At 47.2% G+C, this 17,487-nt stretch overlaps 1 protein-coding gene across 1 annotated transcript in view; it reads left to right on the forward strand.

Moving 5' to 3' along the window:
- LOC145351448 (tyrosine-protein kinase ITK/TSK-like) overlaps nucleotides 1-17,487 on the forward strand; it is a 59,129-nt gene continuing 41,642 nt past the window's right edge. The window contains exons 1-2 of the mRNA XM_080201041.1: nucleotides 1-227; nucleotides 14,378-14,482. Coding sequence (XP_080057167.1) covers nucleotides 90-227; nucleotides 14,378-14,482 — 243 coding nt within the window. The 5' untranslated portion in view covers nucleotides 1-89. The remainder of the gene's footprint in view (nucleotides 228-14,377; nucleotides 14,483-17,487) is intronic.

A 17,487-nucleotide genomic window follows, 5' to 3' on the forward strand; every position in this document is an offset into this window, starting at 1 on the left:
CCTACGCTCCCCCTTAACACAGTGACACTCACTGAGACTCCTCTCTGTCTCTCTGTCTCTCTCAATGGGGAGGGACGTTCGCAATTAGAATGGATCACAACTCCATCCTTGAGGAGTTTCTCATCAAACGCTCACAGCAGAAACGAAGGACTTCGCCTTCCAACTACAAGGAGCGATATTTCATTCTGACCAAATCCAGGCTGGCCTACTATGAATGTCGTACAGGGGTATGTCTCTCTCTCTCTCTCTCTCGATCACTTTCTCTACTCATTCATTGCAGTGTATGCCAACACCTAATAGCAGTCCTGCACGCTCCATTAGCTATGGTCCTGCGACTCTGTCTCCAGAAAACTTTTCACGCTCACCAGGGGTTTATGATCTTGTTCGTTGTTTGGCATGCTTGCACGTTGGTGAAGATCTTAGGAGTTGCGTCTCGCCTGCCCAAGTTCTGTCAATTCTCAGTGCCAATATGGCAGCCCCAATGGGTTCCATTGAGCCTTGAGCCCGTACAGTCCTTGTGAAAGCACAAACTGATTTCTGCTCACTGAGGTAGAGATAAAAGTGTGAAATTGAATTTATCTCTCGGTTACCAAAGTGTCAACACTTGGCACAGTACTTATCTTGAGTGTTTGTGTACGGTGGCTTGTGACACGATACGTGTAAATGTAGCTCCCTCCGGGTGTTCTACCTCATCCACCCAGCCGGGAGGACTATCAGGTGTGTACTCTGCATGATATCAAGTTGTTCTGTGTTACATGTCGCATGTTCCAGTGGTTAGCACTGCAGCCTCACAGAGACCTGGGTTCGATTCCCGGCTTGGGTCACTTTCTGTGTAGAGTCTGCAGGTTCTCCCCGTGTCTGCGTGGGTTTCCTCCGGGTGCTCCGGTTTCCTCCCACATTCTGAAAGACATGCTGGTTAGGGGCATTGACCCGAAGGCACTGGAGTGTGACCACTTGGGGGAATTTCACAGTAACTTCATTGCAGTGTTAATGTAAGCCTACTTGTGACACTAATAAATTAGCTTTAATGAACTTTACTTTCTAACGTTTCTCTCAGCCAACATTCTATCTTCCACCCTTCATACATCCTCATCCAAACAAGTGCATCCAGTCTGGTGCCAAATTCTGTTCTCCTATCATCTCTGTGTTTGTTTATTGATATTAACTCCTGATCCGACCTCACCTCGGTTTCAAAATTCTTATCTTTGTCTTCAAGCCCCTTGCTTTCACTGTCATCACTTCCATCTGTACAACCTTCAGATATCAGTAAACTCTCCCAATTCAGGCTGTAATTATACATCAGCCATTTCCATAGTCCCACTGGAGGCTGTTCCTTTAGCTATCTAGCCATTAAACTCTGAAATTCCCTCCCTAAACCCCCTGACCCCTTTACCTTTCTCCTTTAAGATGCTCACAACCTCTCTCGATGACAGAGGTTTCTACGAGGCACCTTGGAACATGTTACAGTGCTAGGTAATATTTCTTATTTGCACATTGGATCTCAGCATTTATTGCCCATTTCTAATCGCCCCTTGAGAAGGTAGTGGTGATTTGCCTTGTTGAATCGCTACAGTCCGTGTAGGTACACCCACAGTGCTGTTAGCGCAGGAGTTTCAGGATTTTAACCCATCGACAATGAAGAAACAGTGGATCTATTTGCAAGCCAGGATGGTGATTACTTGGAGGCGATCTTGAAGGTGGTGGTGTTCCCAGGTATCTGCTGCCCTTGTACTTTGAGGTGGTAGAGGTCGCAGGTTTGGAAGGTGCTGTCAAAGGATCTTTGGTGAATTGCTGCAGTGCATCTTGCAGATGGTACACATGGCTGCCATTATATATCAGTCTTGGAGGAAATGAATGTTTAAAGTTTATTTATTAGTCACAAATAAGGCTTACATCAACATTGCAATGAAGTTACTGTGAAATTCCCTTAGCCACCACACTCTGGCACCTGTTCAGGTCAATGTATCTGACCCGCATGTCTTTTGGAATGTGGGAGGAAACCAGAGCATCTGGAGGAAACCCACGCAGTCACGGGGAGAACGTACAAACTCCACGTGGACAGTGATCCAAGTCGGGAAACGAACCCGGGTCACTGGCATTGTGAAGCAGCAGTGCTAACCACTGTGCCACCATGCCACCCCTAAGGTGGTGGATGGGGCGCATTCAAATGAGCTGCTTTGACCAGGATGTGTTTTGCTCCTTGAGTGATGTTGGAGCCGCACTCATTCAGGCAAGTGGAGACTATTCCATCACACTGCTGATTTGTGCCTTGGAGATGATAGACACGCTTTGGAGTGTCAGGAGATGAGTTTGTCTTAGAATCATAAAATCCCTACAGTGCAGAAGGAGGCCATTCAGCCCATCGAGTCTGTACCGACCGCAATCCCATCCAACCCCAATCCCCATATCCCCACGTATTTACCCTGCTAGTCTCCCTGACACTAAGTGGCAATTTACTATAGCCAATCAATGCGACTCGCACATTTTTGGATTGTGGGAGAAAACTCGAACACCTGGAGGAAACCCATGCAGACACCGGGAGAATGTGCAAACTCCTCACAGACAGTGATCCAAACTGGGAATCAAACCCGGGTCCCTGGTGCTGTGAGGCAGTAATGCTAACCACTTACCATCGCGCCGCCCATTAAAATTTATTTATTAGTGTTACAAGTAGGCTTACTTAACACTGCAGTGAAGTTACTGTGAAAATCCCCTAGTCGCCACATTCTGGCGCCTGCTCGGGTACATTGAGAGAGAATTGAGCGCGGCCAATGCACTTAACCAGCACATCTTTCAGATTGTGGGAGGAAACTGGAGCATCTGGAGGAAACCCACGGGGAGAACGTGTAAACTCCACAAACACAGTGACACAAGTGGGGAATCGAACCCAGGTCACTGGTGCTAAGAGGCAGCAGTGCTACCCACTGTGCCACCATGCCACCCATACTCGCTGAAGAATTCTCAGCCTCTGGCCTGCTCTTGTAGCCACAGAATTTATATGGCTGGTCCAGTTCAGTTTCTGCTCAATGGTAACCCCCAGGATGTTAATGATGAGGATTCAGCGATGTTAGTGCCATTGACTGACAAGGGAGATGGGTAGCTTTTCTCCTGTTGGAGATGGTCTTTGCCTGGCGCTTGCGTGGCATGAACATTACTTGCCCCTTATCAGCCCAAACCTGAGCATTTCCCAGGTCTTGCTGCATTTGGACACAGACTGCTTCAGTGTTTGAGGAGTCATGAATGGTGCTGAACAGTGTGCAATCATCCCCACTGCTTATACTTTATGATGGAGAGAAGACCATTGATGGATAAACCCACTGGAGTTTAAAAGAATGATGGCTGATTTTACTGGAGCGTGTTTGATTTTGAGGGAAGTAGGAACCAGTACAATGTTTCCACTTGTGAGGAGATTAGATCTAGGGGGGAGTAATTAAACTTCCGGTGAAAGTTCTCTCTCAGATTGTCATAAGTCTGTGAAACCCTCTTCCCCAGAACACAATGAAGGCTGAGTCATTAAATTCATTCAAGTCCAAGTTAGATAGCTTTTTGATAGAGATAGTAGATGGAAGACAGACAGGAATGTGGATTTGAGGCCACAGTTACAACAGCCATGATCTTATTGAATGGTAGAGCAGGCACAAAGGGCTACTCTTTCTCCTATATTCCGATGAAGCAGCAGAAGATGGTTAGTTCTTGGATAGAACATAGAACAGTACAGCACAATATAGACCCTTCGGCCCTCGATGTTGTGCCGAGCTATGTCCAAACCCAAGATCATGCTATCCCACTCCCTATTATTCTGTTGTGCTCCATGTGCCTATCCAATAACCGCTTGAAAGTCCCTAAAGTGTCCAATTCCACTATCACAGCAGGCAGTCCATTCCACACCCCAACGACTCTCTGAGTAAAGAATCTACCTCGGACATCCCTCCTATATCTCCCACCACGAACCTTAAAGTTATGCCCCCAGTAACAGCTGCATCCACCTGAGGAAATAATTTCTGCATGTCCACTCTAACTATCCCCCTCATCATCTTATAAACCTCTATTAAGTTGCCTCTCATCCTCCTCCGCTCTAAAGAGAAAAGCCCCAGCTCCTTCAATCTTTCCTCATAAGGCCTACCCTCCAAACCAGGCAGCATTCTGGTAAATCTCCTCTGCATCTCTCCAATGCTTCCACATCCTTAGAGTGAGGTGATCAGAATTGCACACAATATTCCAAATGTGGTCTCATCTCTTTAGTTGCAGCATAACCCACGGCTCTTAAACTCAAACCCCCTGTTAATAAACACTATCGCACTATAATCCTTCTTCACGGTTCTATCCACTTGACTGGCAACCTTTAGCGATCTCTGGATATGAACCCCAAGATCTCTCTATTCCTCCACGTTCCTCAGAACCCTACTGTTGACCCCTGCATTCAAGTTTGTTCTACAACAAATTGTTGGATACCAATTGTTGAATTTACCAACTCACGAAGTAGCACAGATATGTATTTGCAAATACCATGATCCAGACCAGTAGCCATAGGGCTACTGTACAAGTCCAGTGTAGTTGCATTGAGGTTGAGAAGTTAAGTGTATGCAGGTATAGTGTTATCTGTGCGTTTTTGTGCCCTTGTGCGTCTGGGTTTGTGTGTTGCCTGTTTTCTGTATTTGTTTTGTGTGAGTGTACATCAGTTGCGTATGTGTTTCTAAGATATGTGAGTGCGTGCAATTGTGGAGTTGAGGAAGAATTTCTTCACTCAAAGGGTGGTGAATCTCTGGAATTCTCTGCCCGTTGAAGTGGTGGAGGCTGCCTCGCTAAATATTTTTAAGACGCGGGTTGATGGGTTTCTGATAAGAGAGGGGATTAAGGGTTATGGGGAGAGGGCGGGAATGTGGAACTGAGCCACGACAGATCAGCCATGTTCTTATTGAATGGCGGGGCAGGCTCGAAGGGCCAGATGGCCTACTCCTGCTCCTATTTCTTATGTTCTTATGTTCTTAAATGTGTGTGGGCCTGTGTTTGTGTGGGTGGTGCAAGTGTGAGTCTGTGTTTGTGTGAGTGTGTATGAGTGTGAATGTATGTGAACCTGTGTTTTGTGTGTGTGTGTGAGTGTGAATGTGTGTGAGCTTGTGTTTGTGTGTATGTGCGTGTGTGAGCCTATGTTTGTGTGTGCTTGTGCCAGTGTGAATGTGTGTGTCTATGTTTGTATGTGTGTGAATGCAAATGTGTGTGATCCTGTGCTTTTGTGTGTGTGTGTGTGTGTGTGTGTGCGTGTGTGTGTGTGTGCGCGCGCAAATGCGAATGTGTGCGAGCCTGAGGTTGTGTGTGTGAGTGTGTATGAGTGTGAATGTGTGTGAGCCTGTGTTTGTGTGTGTGTGTGTGTGTGTGTGTGTGTGCAAGTGTGAAAGTGAATGTGTGTGAGCCTGTGTGTGTGTGTGTGAGAGTATGAATGTGTGTGAGCGTGTGTTTGTGTGAGTGTGTGCGAGTGTGAATGCGTGTGAGCCTGTGTTTGTGTGTGTGTGTGAGAGTATGAATGTGTGTGAGCGTGTGTTTGTGTGAGTGTGTGCGAGTGTGAATGCGTGTGAGCCTGTGTTTGTGTGTGTGTGCGCAAATGTAAAAGTGAATGTGTGTGAATCTGTGTTTGTGCGTATGTGTGTGTGAGTGTGTGCGAGTGTGAACCTGTGTTCCTGTGTGTACGTGTGAGTGTGAATGTGTGTGAGCCTGTGTTTGTGTGTGTGTGTGTGTGTGCGAGTGTGAACCTGTGTTCCTGTGTGTACGTGTGAGTGTGAATGTGTGTGAGCCTGTGTTTGTGTGAAGTGTCTCGGGACTTTCATTCTAAGTCAGTGATTCCCAAATTTTAACATCCCGTGAACAGCTGCCATGAAAATGCCACACCCTGCAGAGATTTTCTCTCTTAATTAATTACAAATTAAAATGAAGTATAAATGATAAAAGCAGTGATCTTGGAGATTTGAAATTTATTTTCTTACGATGCTATTAATAATTACATTGTAAATCATTACATGATTAATTTTATTACATTATGAAAACAGCAACACTTTCCAATATTTCACTGTCATAACTCATATCACGTAAAACTGTCAGAATAAAAATTAACACATTGCCTGCGCTAACAAGCGAATGAACGAGTAAATGAGAACATTCACTTATGTCTCATTGGCACAAACACAGTAAGAAGTCTGACAACACCAGGTTTAAGTCAGACTCCTTACTGTGTTAACCCCAGTCCGTCCAACGCCGGCATCTCCACATCATTGGAGCAAAGCAGCACAGTCCCCAGAGTGACTGAGACACTGTATTGCTGCTGCAATAACCTTAGCTGTGATAGACAAAGCATCAGAACAGTCGTCTGTTATCACGTATATTCGCTCGTTTGGTGGGTGCCAGACCGACTTTCTGAATAACACAACTAAACACCGTGTCGCTCAGTTAGTGGGTGGTCTGGTGGCACAGGTGGGCAGCACTGCAGCCTCACAGCACCAGGAAACCGGGTTCAATTCCGGCCTCGGGTCACCATCTCTGTGGAGTTTGTACATTCTCCCCTTTTCTGCATGGGTTTCCTTCGGGTGCTCCGGTTTCCTCCCGCACTCCGAAGATAGAGTCCCACAGTTTTATTTGGTATCACTAGCTTTTGGAGCGCTGCTCCTTCATCGGGTGAGTGGGCAGTGCTTCGAAAGCTCGTGATACCAAATAAACCTGTTGGACTTTAAACTGGTGTTGTGAAACTTCTTATGGTGTCCAACCCAGTTCAACGCCGGCATCTCCACACTCCAAAGATGTGTGGGTTAGGTTGATCGGCCATGCTAAATGGGCCCTTTGTGTGATTGGATCAGAGCAGATCAGATCAGCCATGATCTTATTGAATGGCGGGGCAGGCTCGGAGGGCGAGATGGCCTACTCCTGCTCCTATTTCTTATGTTCTTATGTAACTGGGGTTACAAGGATAGGGCCTAGGTGGGATTGTTGTCGGTACAGGCTCGATGGGCCAAATGGCCTCCTTCTGCACTGTAGGGATTCTATTCTATTCTTTATTTCTATTCTAGTTATGCTGGAGCTGCTTCTAATAGGTTTGTATTTCCTTGATTCTGTTTGGTTATTTATTTAGAGATGTATCAAATCGATTGTGTGGGCAGTGTCAGCAAATTCCTTTATACTTTGCGAAAAAATGTATCGATTGTCATTTTACCGTCAATCTGAAATTTCGACAAACACTTTGCTTCCTCCCTGATGGAATTTTCCTCAAAAGCCACACTGACACATTTCGCAAGAGGATCGCGACCCACAATTTGGGAACCAGTGCTCTATGTTGCAGGAGTTGTTGTTGTATAATAATAACGACGGAAGGAGTCTTGATGTGGTTACCCAAGGGCTATCATGAAATAATTGTGAGTTTCATAGAACCGTACAGCGCAGGGATTTCCCATTGGCCCATCGAGGCCACACCGACACATGAGAAACACCTGAACTCCCACCACATCGAATTTTCCAGCTCTTGGACCATAGCCCTGAGTGTTATGATGTGCCAAGTGCTCATCCAGGTACTTTTCAAAGGATGTGAGGCGACCTGCCTCTACCACTCTCCCTGGCAGTGTCTTCCAGGCTGTCACCACCCTCTGGGTCAAAAGGTTTTGCCTCACCTTCCCTCCCTAAACCTCCTGCCCCTCACCTTGAACCCATGTCCCCTCGTGACTGACCCTTCAACTAAGGGGAACAGCTGCTCCTTATCCACTCTGTCCATGCCTCTCACAATCTTGAACGTCTTGTTACTCCAATTGCCGTTATGTCAATGGCAGTATTACATAATAAATCTGGGCTTAGTCTGCGCACTATTTCCAAATACCGCCACAATGTGACCATCATTAGTCGGGATGATGTTATCGCCATTGGCTGCAACCTGAATGATGATCCGGTTTAAAAAACTCCCAAACCTGCCTTTCAATTCTTGCGATGAACTGCAGGAATTCAATTCAGAGCCTAGCACCGAGCAAGGAAATCATGTCACAATAAATAAGAGGTGGATTTGAAAGGAAAGATTGAGGAAAATGTGGAGTTCCACTGATTGGAAGTCGGGGAATGTTACAATCTGTGGAACTCATTGCCACAGAGGGCTTCGGAGACCAGGTCACTCAGTGCCTTTATGACAGAGATAGATAGGTTCTTGATTAATTTTGGGAACAGCGGTAATGGGGAAAAGCCAGGAGATTGGGAATCAGAAAAAAACAGTCATGATTGAAGGGCAGAGTAGACTCGATGGGCCTAATGCTGTTCCAATGTCTTGTGGTCTTATGGTGTTACGAGGGAGTGCTGCTCTGTTAGAGGGTCAGTACTGAGGGAGTGCTGCTCTGTCAGAGGGTCAGTACTGAGGGAGTGCCGCACTGTCAGAGGGTCAGTACTGAGGGAGTGCTGCTCTGTTAGAGGGTCAGTACTGAGGGAGTGCTGCTCTGTCAGAGGGTCAGTACTGAGGGGGTGCTGCACTGTCAGAGGGTCCGTACTGAGGGAGTGCCGCACTGTCAGAGGGTCAGTACTGAGGGAGTGCCGCACTGTCAGAGGGTCCGTACTGAGGGAGTGCCGCACTGTCAGAGGGTCAGTACTGAGGGAGTGCCGCACTGTCAGAGGGTCAGTACTGAGGGAGTGCTGCATCGTCAGAGGGTCAGTACTGAGGGAGTGCTGCACTGTCAGAGGGTCAGTACTGAGGGAGTGCTGCACTGTCAGAGGGTCAGTACTGAGGGAGTGCTGCACTGTCAGAGGGTCAGTACTGAGGGAGTGCTGCACTGTCGGAGGGTCAGTACTGAGGGAGTGCTGCACTGTCGGAGGTGCCGTCCTTTTCAATTGAATTGAGGCCTTTGACTTACTTGCTCACGGGAAGTATCCCAGTACAGTATTTGAAACAGTGCAGGGAGATTTCCTCCGAGTGACCTGTTAGAATTCTCCCTTCCACCAATACCAATATTAAAACATTTAGATTTATTGATAATCCATCAAACCTGCAGCTTTTGGCCTCTGGCTGAATGTTAGTTGGCTCCTCACACATCACAGCCACAGGAACTCAGAATCAAGGTGTTGTTAATTGTGAAGAGCCTGGGGACATCCTGTGGCTGTGACCAGATGCTCAAAGTTGCAGGTTCTCTCGTGGGAAATGAGAGAACAACAAGCACACCAGTAACAGATCAACCGAGGCTGTTTACAACGAGTGCTGTGAATCATCTCGTAATATCTCCCTCCAGTTCAGTGCACCCTTGCAACTAAACTGAGCAGCATGGTGGCACAGTGGTTAGCACTGCTGCCTCACAGCGCCAGGGGCCTTGGTTTAATTCCGGCTTGGGTCACTGTCTGTGTGGAGTTTGCACATTCTCCTCATGTCTGCGTGGGTTTCCTCCGGGTGTTCCGGTTTCCTCCAACGGTGTGCGGATTAGGTTGATTGGTCATGCTATATTGACCATGGGTGCATAGGTTAGAGGACTAGTGGGTAAAATATGTATGGATATGGGGGTGGGGCCTGGGTGGGATTGTGGTCAGCGCAGACTCAATGGGCCAAATGGCCTCTTTCTGTACTGTAGGGTTTCTATCATTCTTAAACTGAGTGGCACAGTGGTTAGCACTGCTGCCTCACGCGCCAGGGGCCCAGGTTGGATTCCTGGCTTGGGTCACTGTCTATGTGGAGTCTGCACGTTCTCCCCATGTCTGCGAGGGTTTCCTCCGGGTGCTCCGGTTTCCTCCCACAATAAAATGATGTGCGGGCTCGGTTGATTGACCATACTAAATTGTCCTTGAGTTTTTGTTTCAGTCATTCATTGGACATGGGCGTCGCTGACGTATTACCCATCCCAAGTTGCCCTTGAGAGTGTGCTGAGATGTGTAGGTTAGGGGATTAGTGGGGTAAATAAGTGGGGTTACAGGGATAGTGTAAGATAAAATGATGGGTGGGTGCAGACTCAAAGGGCCAAAATGTCTCCTTCTGCGCTGCAGGGATTCTATGATCAAAGGAAGATCAATTCCAATCGGAAAATAGAGTATTGCAAATGCTGTGTTGTAGAGCAGTGGTTATGTCAGTGGACTCGTAACTCAGACAGCAGGAGCAGAAAATCAAAACATACGCAGTTTGAAAATCTTTAAAAGACCTGGAAATATGATTTTGGCCTCAATAAAAGTAACCATAAAGCCGGCAGATTACCATCAAATTCAGCCTCTGAGAAGGAACCTGCCATTCTTAACCTGGCCACTCCTATACCTGACAATAGACCCACACCAATCTGGTTGAGGCTGAATCACTGTTGGAAATGGCTAACAATATGCGGGATGATACCATCCCACTGGTTTATAAAGAAATCCCAGCAACATGTTCTCTGGGTCATAAAGGACCAGCTACAAATGCTGACCTTGTCAATGTCGCCCAGACCCTGAGGATGAATAGGCTGCACTGAAATCCTCTTTGCCATTCACTGTGTCAGATTCCCTGGCAGGGAATTGGAGTAGACGTGAAGTAGAGATGCCGGCGTTGGACTGGGATAAACACAGTAAGAAGTCTCACAACACTAGGTTTAAGTCCAACCAGTTTATTTGATAGTAATCACACAAGCTTTCGGAAATGGTGTTCCTTCGTCAGCTGTGTGGAAGGTTTTTGGTTCCCGGTTAAATTCCAACTCAAGAGACTTGGTAATATAGCTTGACCCTCCCAGTGCAGTAGTGAGGGAGAAGTAGCATTAATAGAGTGCTACATGTCAGAGGGTCAGTACAGAGGGAGTGCTGCACTGTCAGAGGGTCAGTAATGGGGGAGTGCTGCACTGTCAGAGGGTCAGTAATGAGGGAGTCCTGCATTGTCAGAGGGTCAGTACTGAGAGAATGCTGCACTGTCAGAGGGTCAGTAATGGGGGAGTGCTGCACTGTCAGAGGGTCAGTAATGAGGGAGTCCTGCATTGTCAGAGGGTCAGTACTGAGAGAATGCTGCACTGTCAGAGGGTCAGTAATGAGGGAGTGCTGCACTGTCAGAGGGTCAGTACTGAGGGAGTGCCACACTTTCGGAGGGTCAGTACTGAGGGAGTGCCACACTGTCGGAGGGTCAGTACTGAGGGAGTGCCACACTGTTGGAGGGTCAGTACTGAGGGAGTGCCGCACTGTCACAGGGTCAGTTCTGAGGGAATGCTGCACTGTCAGAGGGTCAGTACTGAGGGAGTGCTGCACTGTCAGAGGGTCGGTACTGAGGGAGTGCTGCACTGTCAGAGGGTCAGTACTGAGGGAGTGCTGCACTGTCAGAGGGTCAGTACTGAGGGAGTGCTGCACTGTCAGAGGGTCAGTACTGAGGGAGTGCTGCGCTGTCAGAGGGTCAGTATTGAGGGAGTGCTGCACTGTCAGAGGGTCAGTACTGAGGGAGTGCTGCACTGTCAGAGGGTCAGTACTGAGGGAGTGCTGCACTGTCAGAGGGTCAGTACTGAGGGAGTGCTGCACTGTCAGAGGGTCAGTACTGAGGGAGTGCCGCAGTGTCAGAGGGTCAGTACTGAGGGAGTGCTGCGCTGTCAGAGGGTCAGTACTGAGGGAGTGCTGCACTGTCAGAGGGTCAGTACTGAGGGAGTGCTGCACTGTCAGAGGGTCGGTACTGAGGGAGTGCTGCACTGTCAGAGGGTCAGTACTGAGGGAGTGCTGCACTGTCAGAGGGTCAGTACTGAGGGAGTGCTGCACTGTCAGAGGGTCAGTACTGAGGGAGTGCTGCGCTGTCAGAGGGTCAGTATTGAGGGAGTGCTGCACTGTCAGAGGGTCAGTACTGAGGGAGTGCTGCACTGTCAGAGGGTCAGTACTGAGGGAGTGCTGCACTGTCAGAGGGTCAGTACTGAGGGAGTGCTGCACTGTCAGAGGGTCAGTACTGAGGGAGTGCCGCAGTGTCAGAGGGTCAGTACTGAGGGAGTGCCGCACTGTCAGGGGGTCAGTACTGAGGGACGCACAACTGTTGGAGGTACCATGTGTTTATTCAGAGGGTGTAACGACCGGTGTGGTACATGAAGATGCAGGAGGGATCCTGGCTCATATTCCTCCTTCAGCCAAACACCATGACAAAATTCACCACTGATTTTGGGGTCAGGCCGTGTATTGAACGGCTTCTGTATTTGCCTACATTTCAGTGAATCGTGATAAAGTTATTCATTGGTTGCAAAGAGCTGCGAAATGATGTGAGGCAATGCCGATAGTGTTATCAGTGCAAGTGCTTTCAGACAGCTGTGTCGAACCACCGAGGAGATATTACTTCCTGCTGCTTGAAAACAGCACTTTCCCGGACAGCGCCTTCCTGTCCCTCAATGTATAATCAGGGTATACCCCGAAGGGGAAAGTGGTCTACTCACCAAATATAATAAAAAGGCCTTCCTCCTTCCGTGAACAGAGATGTTACATTTGTGGTTTCGCAATCTGCTGTACCCTTTCCAGGATGTAGGGAATTTTGAAATCTTACCACCAATGTCTCCATTATCTCTGTGGCCACTTACTGTAAGACATTAAAATTAACAAAAGTGAAAAGCTAGGAAGAAGTTGAGGTCCAAAGTGATTAAAGAGCCATCGTTCAGAGAACGGTGGAATGTGGTGTCCGGTAGAGAACAAAGTAATTAAATAGGCACGTGAAAGGAAAATCACATTGAACCAATTTATTGATACTCTTTGAAGGAGTCAGATAAAGGGGAACCGGTGGATGTAATGTCTTTAAGGCATTTGATAAGTTGCCACATCAGAGGGTTATTGTGTAAAATTAAAGCTCATGGGTTAGGGGTAACTTTTTTTTATTCATTTGTGGAGCATGGGTGTCGTTGGCTGGCCAGCATTTATTGTCCATGCCTAGTTGCCCCTGGAGGGCAGTTAAGAGTCAAATACATTGCTGTGGCTCTGGAGTCACATGTAGGCCAGACCAGATAAGGATGGCAGATTTCCTTCTCTAAACGACGTTAGAGAACAAGATGGATCTTTTTTCGACAATCGACAATGGTTTCATGATCATCTGCAGATTTTTAATCCCAGATTATTTTTATTGAGTTCAAATTCCACCATCTGCCATGGCAGGATTCGAACCCGGGTCCCCAAGAACATTAGCTGAGTTTCTGGATTAATAACCAATTGATAATACAACTAGGCCATTGCCCCCCCAAGGCAGATAACTGGCATGGATTAAAGATTGACCAACTAACAGGAAACAGAGAATTGGCATCAGTGTATCTTCTGCGGGGTTTGAGAGGCCATTTTGGAAGGAAAATCAGCCACATTGCTGTGGGTCTGGAACCATAGGCAGGCAAGGATGAGAAGTTTCCTTCCTTCCATGACACCAGTGAATCAAGTGAGTTTTTAGAACATTACCGATAATTTGATGGTTATCGCTAACCCATTTCCATTCCAATTCTCTTTCCACACCTAGTGATGCACTAAGATAGATGTTTGCCTGTTTCCATAGCCAGCAATTCCTGGAAGAGGTCGCTAGTCTGTGGTCAGGGACCTATACCTTGAGGGATGCTACTCCACGTCAAGCACATTGACCAGGAATCTCTCCCACTCTTGCTGCCAGCATTGGTGTGTTTGGAAGGATTCGAAGATTGATATTCAGCTGTTTGGCTGAATTATGGATGCACTATCCTTGCCTAACAAGCCCTTGGGTGGGACTCAAACCCAGAGCATCTGGCTCAGAGGCAGGGACACTATCCACTGTGCCACAAGACCTCCCTAAGTTCTTTCATTCCAGATTTATTTATTTAACTGACCTCAAATTCCTCATGATAGGTTTTGAACTCGGAGCACTAGTACAGATCTCTGGATTGCTTGCCTTGCTAACATTATCAGTCTCCCGCCAATGCTATTAAGAGACAAGTCAGCCAAAATCTCTTCGAATACCAGAACAGTTCAACACCTTCCTGTTTCCGTACTCCTGGGGCCATTCTAGTAAATCTCATCTCATCAGAAGGGGCAAAAAACAGTTCAAAATGTTTAAATCCCTGTAAAAATCAGCAGTACCAGTGATGCTGAAGTTCCATTTAAGGTATAAAAGTCCAATTTGGAGAGGTTTTATTGGTATCTTTCATGGTCGTTCTCTCCAGGTGTGGAGATGCCGGCGTTGGACTGGGGTAAACACAGTAAGAAGTCTCACAACACCAGGTTAAAGTGTTGGACTTTAACCTGGTGTTGTGAGACTTCTTACTGTGTTCTCTCCAGGTCCAGGGTTCATCAGCATAGTCCAGTGGGGACTTACTTGGTGAAATCTCTGACAATGCAGCATTCCCTCAGTGTTGTACTGGATCAGTGAACTTGACATGCTCAAATCTCTGAGTGGGGTTTCTCATGGCTGGTTCCACAAACTCAGAATGTTTCCTGGTTTGCAAGAATTAATGGTGAATTTTGTGCCTTGCAGAAGAAGTTCATCATGAAAGGATCAATCGAAATCTCCAAAATCAAATGTGTGGAGATTGTGCTGAGTGATATCAGCTTCCCTTGCAGCTATAAGTATCCATTCCAGGTAAGGCACTACCAATCACTCTTTGAATAGGTTTACCTTCCCTTCATTAAGGCATTTTGTATAGGTTTAACTGGGCCGCTTTACAATTCAACTGATTTGAATTGATTTATTATTGTCACATGTATTATTATAGTGAAAAGTATTGTTTCTTGCACATTGTACAGACAGAGCATACTGTTCATAGAGAAGGAAAGGAGAGAATGTAGTGTTACAGTCATAGTTAGGGTGTGGAGAAAGACCAACTTAGTGTGAAGTAAGCCCATTCAAAATTCTGATGACAACAGGAAAGAAGCTGTTCTTGAGTCAGTTGGTACGTGACCTCAGACTTTTATATCTTTTTCCCGATGGGAGAAGGTGGAAGAGAGAATATCCGGGGTGCGTGGGGTCCTTAATTATGCTGGCTGCTTTGGCGAGGCAGCAGGAAGTATAGACAAAGTCAATGGATGGAAGGCTGGTTTGCGTGATGGATTAGGCTTCGTTCACGGCCTTCGTAGTTCCTTGCGTCTTGGGCAGAGCAGGAAGTTCTAACTTACCGTCCAAGAAGGTTCCTGCCACAAGCAGCTCTTCCCTGAAGGGCTGATTTTAACCCCTCACATTCACCCCCCTTCCCCACCCCCACCCCTGCCCCTTCCCCCACCCCCTCCCACCACTGCCTCCAACCATCACCATTGCCCAGCAGAAACAGCTGGGTGTGTAAGATAAGCAGCGAGGAAGAGGGGAAGTGGGTGTAGTAAAGCTTGAGGGGGAAGGGGTAAAGTTGACGAAGGGGAGGGGGATGGGGGGGGACAGGAAAGTTCGGATGGCCACTCGCTGTTTTTATTTGCTTGAATTCAGGCAATGGGAAGGCCACCCATCACAGAGGGTCAGAGTTCTCATTTTTAATGACAAATCACATCCCAGTGACATCGTTTTAACTGCTGTCCTGTCTCAGGCCCAGGTAGACCGTGACTCACGAGTGAAAGTAAATCCAATCAGCCTTACTCCTGTTTTTTGTTCATTCGTATCTGTGGCCATCACTGATAAGGACAACATTTTATTGCCCATCCCTAACTGCCCCTCGTGAGGGTGGTGGTGAGCTGCCTTCTTGAACCACTGCATAAAAACACAAGAAGTTGGAGTGGAAGTAGTCCATTCGGCCCCTCAATCCTGCTCTATTATTCAGTAAGACCATGGCTGATCTGACTGTGGTCTTAACTCCACTTTCTTGCTTCCCTGCAGACTCCAACATCCTGCCCCTCCCATAACCCTTGACCCCCCCATAACAGAAGATCAAAAATCTATCCACCCCAGCCTGAATCCTTCTCCTTTTCCTCTGATGTGCAGAATTTCCAGGATCATCAACCTCCTCATCTCCTTTGCAAATGGGAGACCGATTGTTTTTCATCAGTGTTCCCTAATTCTGGATTCCACCATGATGGGAATTATCTTCTCATCACCCATCCTGTCAAGCCCCTCATTCTTTCAAATTCCAAAGAGTATAGGCCCAATATGTTCAACCTTTCCTAATAGGACACCCCCTTCATCCCAGGAATCAGTCCAGTGAATCTTCTCTGAAATGCCTCCAAGTATATCCGTCCTTAAATAAGGAGACTGAAAATATTGGGCAGAACCATATGAACGTGTGTGTTTCTCATTGCCAGTACCCCAGCCACAGCTAGATTAAGATCACCAGTGACTGGTGGTTAAAAGTTAAAGTTCATTTATTAGTCAGAAGTAAGGCTCACATTAACACTGCAATGAAGCTACTGCAAGTTCCCCTAGTCCGGCACCTGTTCGGGTCAATCCACCTAACCAGCACATCTGGGAGGAAACCCACACAGACACGGGGAGAACATGCAAACTCCACACAGACGGTGACCCAAGCCGGGAATCGAACCCGATTCCCTAGCACCGTGAGGCAGCAGTGTTAACCACTGTGCCACCGTGCTGCCCCTAAATGTTTATCACTGCGAGCAGGGTTTGAACTTACGCAGGAAGACCTCGTTGGATTTCAAGTCCAACCACTCGGCCATCACAGCACTGGTGAAAAATAAGGGTTGATGCCCTTAAATGGGCATGAATTGCTTACTTAACAGACCCAAGTGGCGGCAGGGTAAGGAGGCCGTTCATGAACCTCCCCATCATGGACTTAATCGGGGTGGAGGCAGAAAGTGGTCAGTTCCATCCTGGCAACCCAGCTACCCAATCAGATTGTCACCAAGCCTGCAATGATGGAGGACACAAGATTCCACCCTATATCCAATACTCTAACTGTGGTCTCATCAAAACCTTCTTCAGTCGTAGCAAGACTTCCCCACCTGTATACATTAACAAGAGAGGACTTAACCATCTCCCCTTGTCATTCAATGGCATTACCATCTTTGAATCCTCCACTTTCAACATCCTGGGATAATTGCCATTGACCAGAAGCTGAACAGGACTAGCCTAATAAATATCAGAGCAGATCAAAGGCTGGGAATCCTGCAGCGAGTAACTCACCTACCAACTCCCCAAAGCCTGTCCACCATCTCCAAGGCACAAGTCAGGAGTGTGATGAGGCATACAAGATGATCAAAGGATTGGATAGGGTGGACAGTGAGAGCCTTTTACCTCGGATGGTGATGACTAACACAAGGGGACGTAGCTTTAAATTAAGGGGTGGTAATTATAGGACGGATGTCAGAGGTAAGTTCTTTACTCAGAGGGTAGTAAGGGCGTGGAATGCCCTGCCTGCAGCAGTTGTGGACTCGCCAACTTTAAGGGCGTTCAAATGGTCAGTGGATAGGCATATGGATGACATTGGAATAGTTTAGGTTAGAGGGTCATTAGATTGGTTCCACTAGTCGGCGCAACATCGAGGGCCGAAGGGCCTGTACTGCGCTGTAATGTTCTATGTTCTGTGTTCTACATACTCCACTTGCCTGGATGGGTGCAGCTCCAAAAACACTCAAGAAGCTCAATGCCATCCAGCTCAAAGCAGCCCACTTGATTGCTGCCCCTTCCATAAACATTCAATCCCTCCAACA

The sequence above is a fragment of the Carcharhinus amblyrhynchos genome, chromosome 13, assembly GCF_965287045.1.
Source record: "Carcharhinus amblyrhynchos chromosome 13, sCarAmb.v2.hapA, whole genome shotgun sequence".
NCBI lineage: Eukaryota > Metazoa > Chordata > Chondrichthyes > Carcharhiniformes > Carcharhinidae > Carcharhinus > Carcharhinus amblyrhynchos.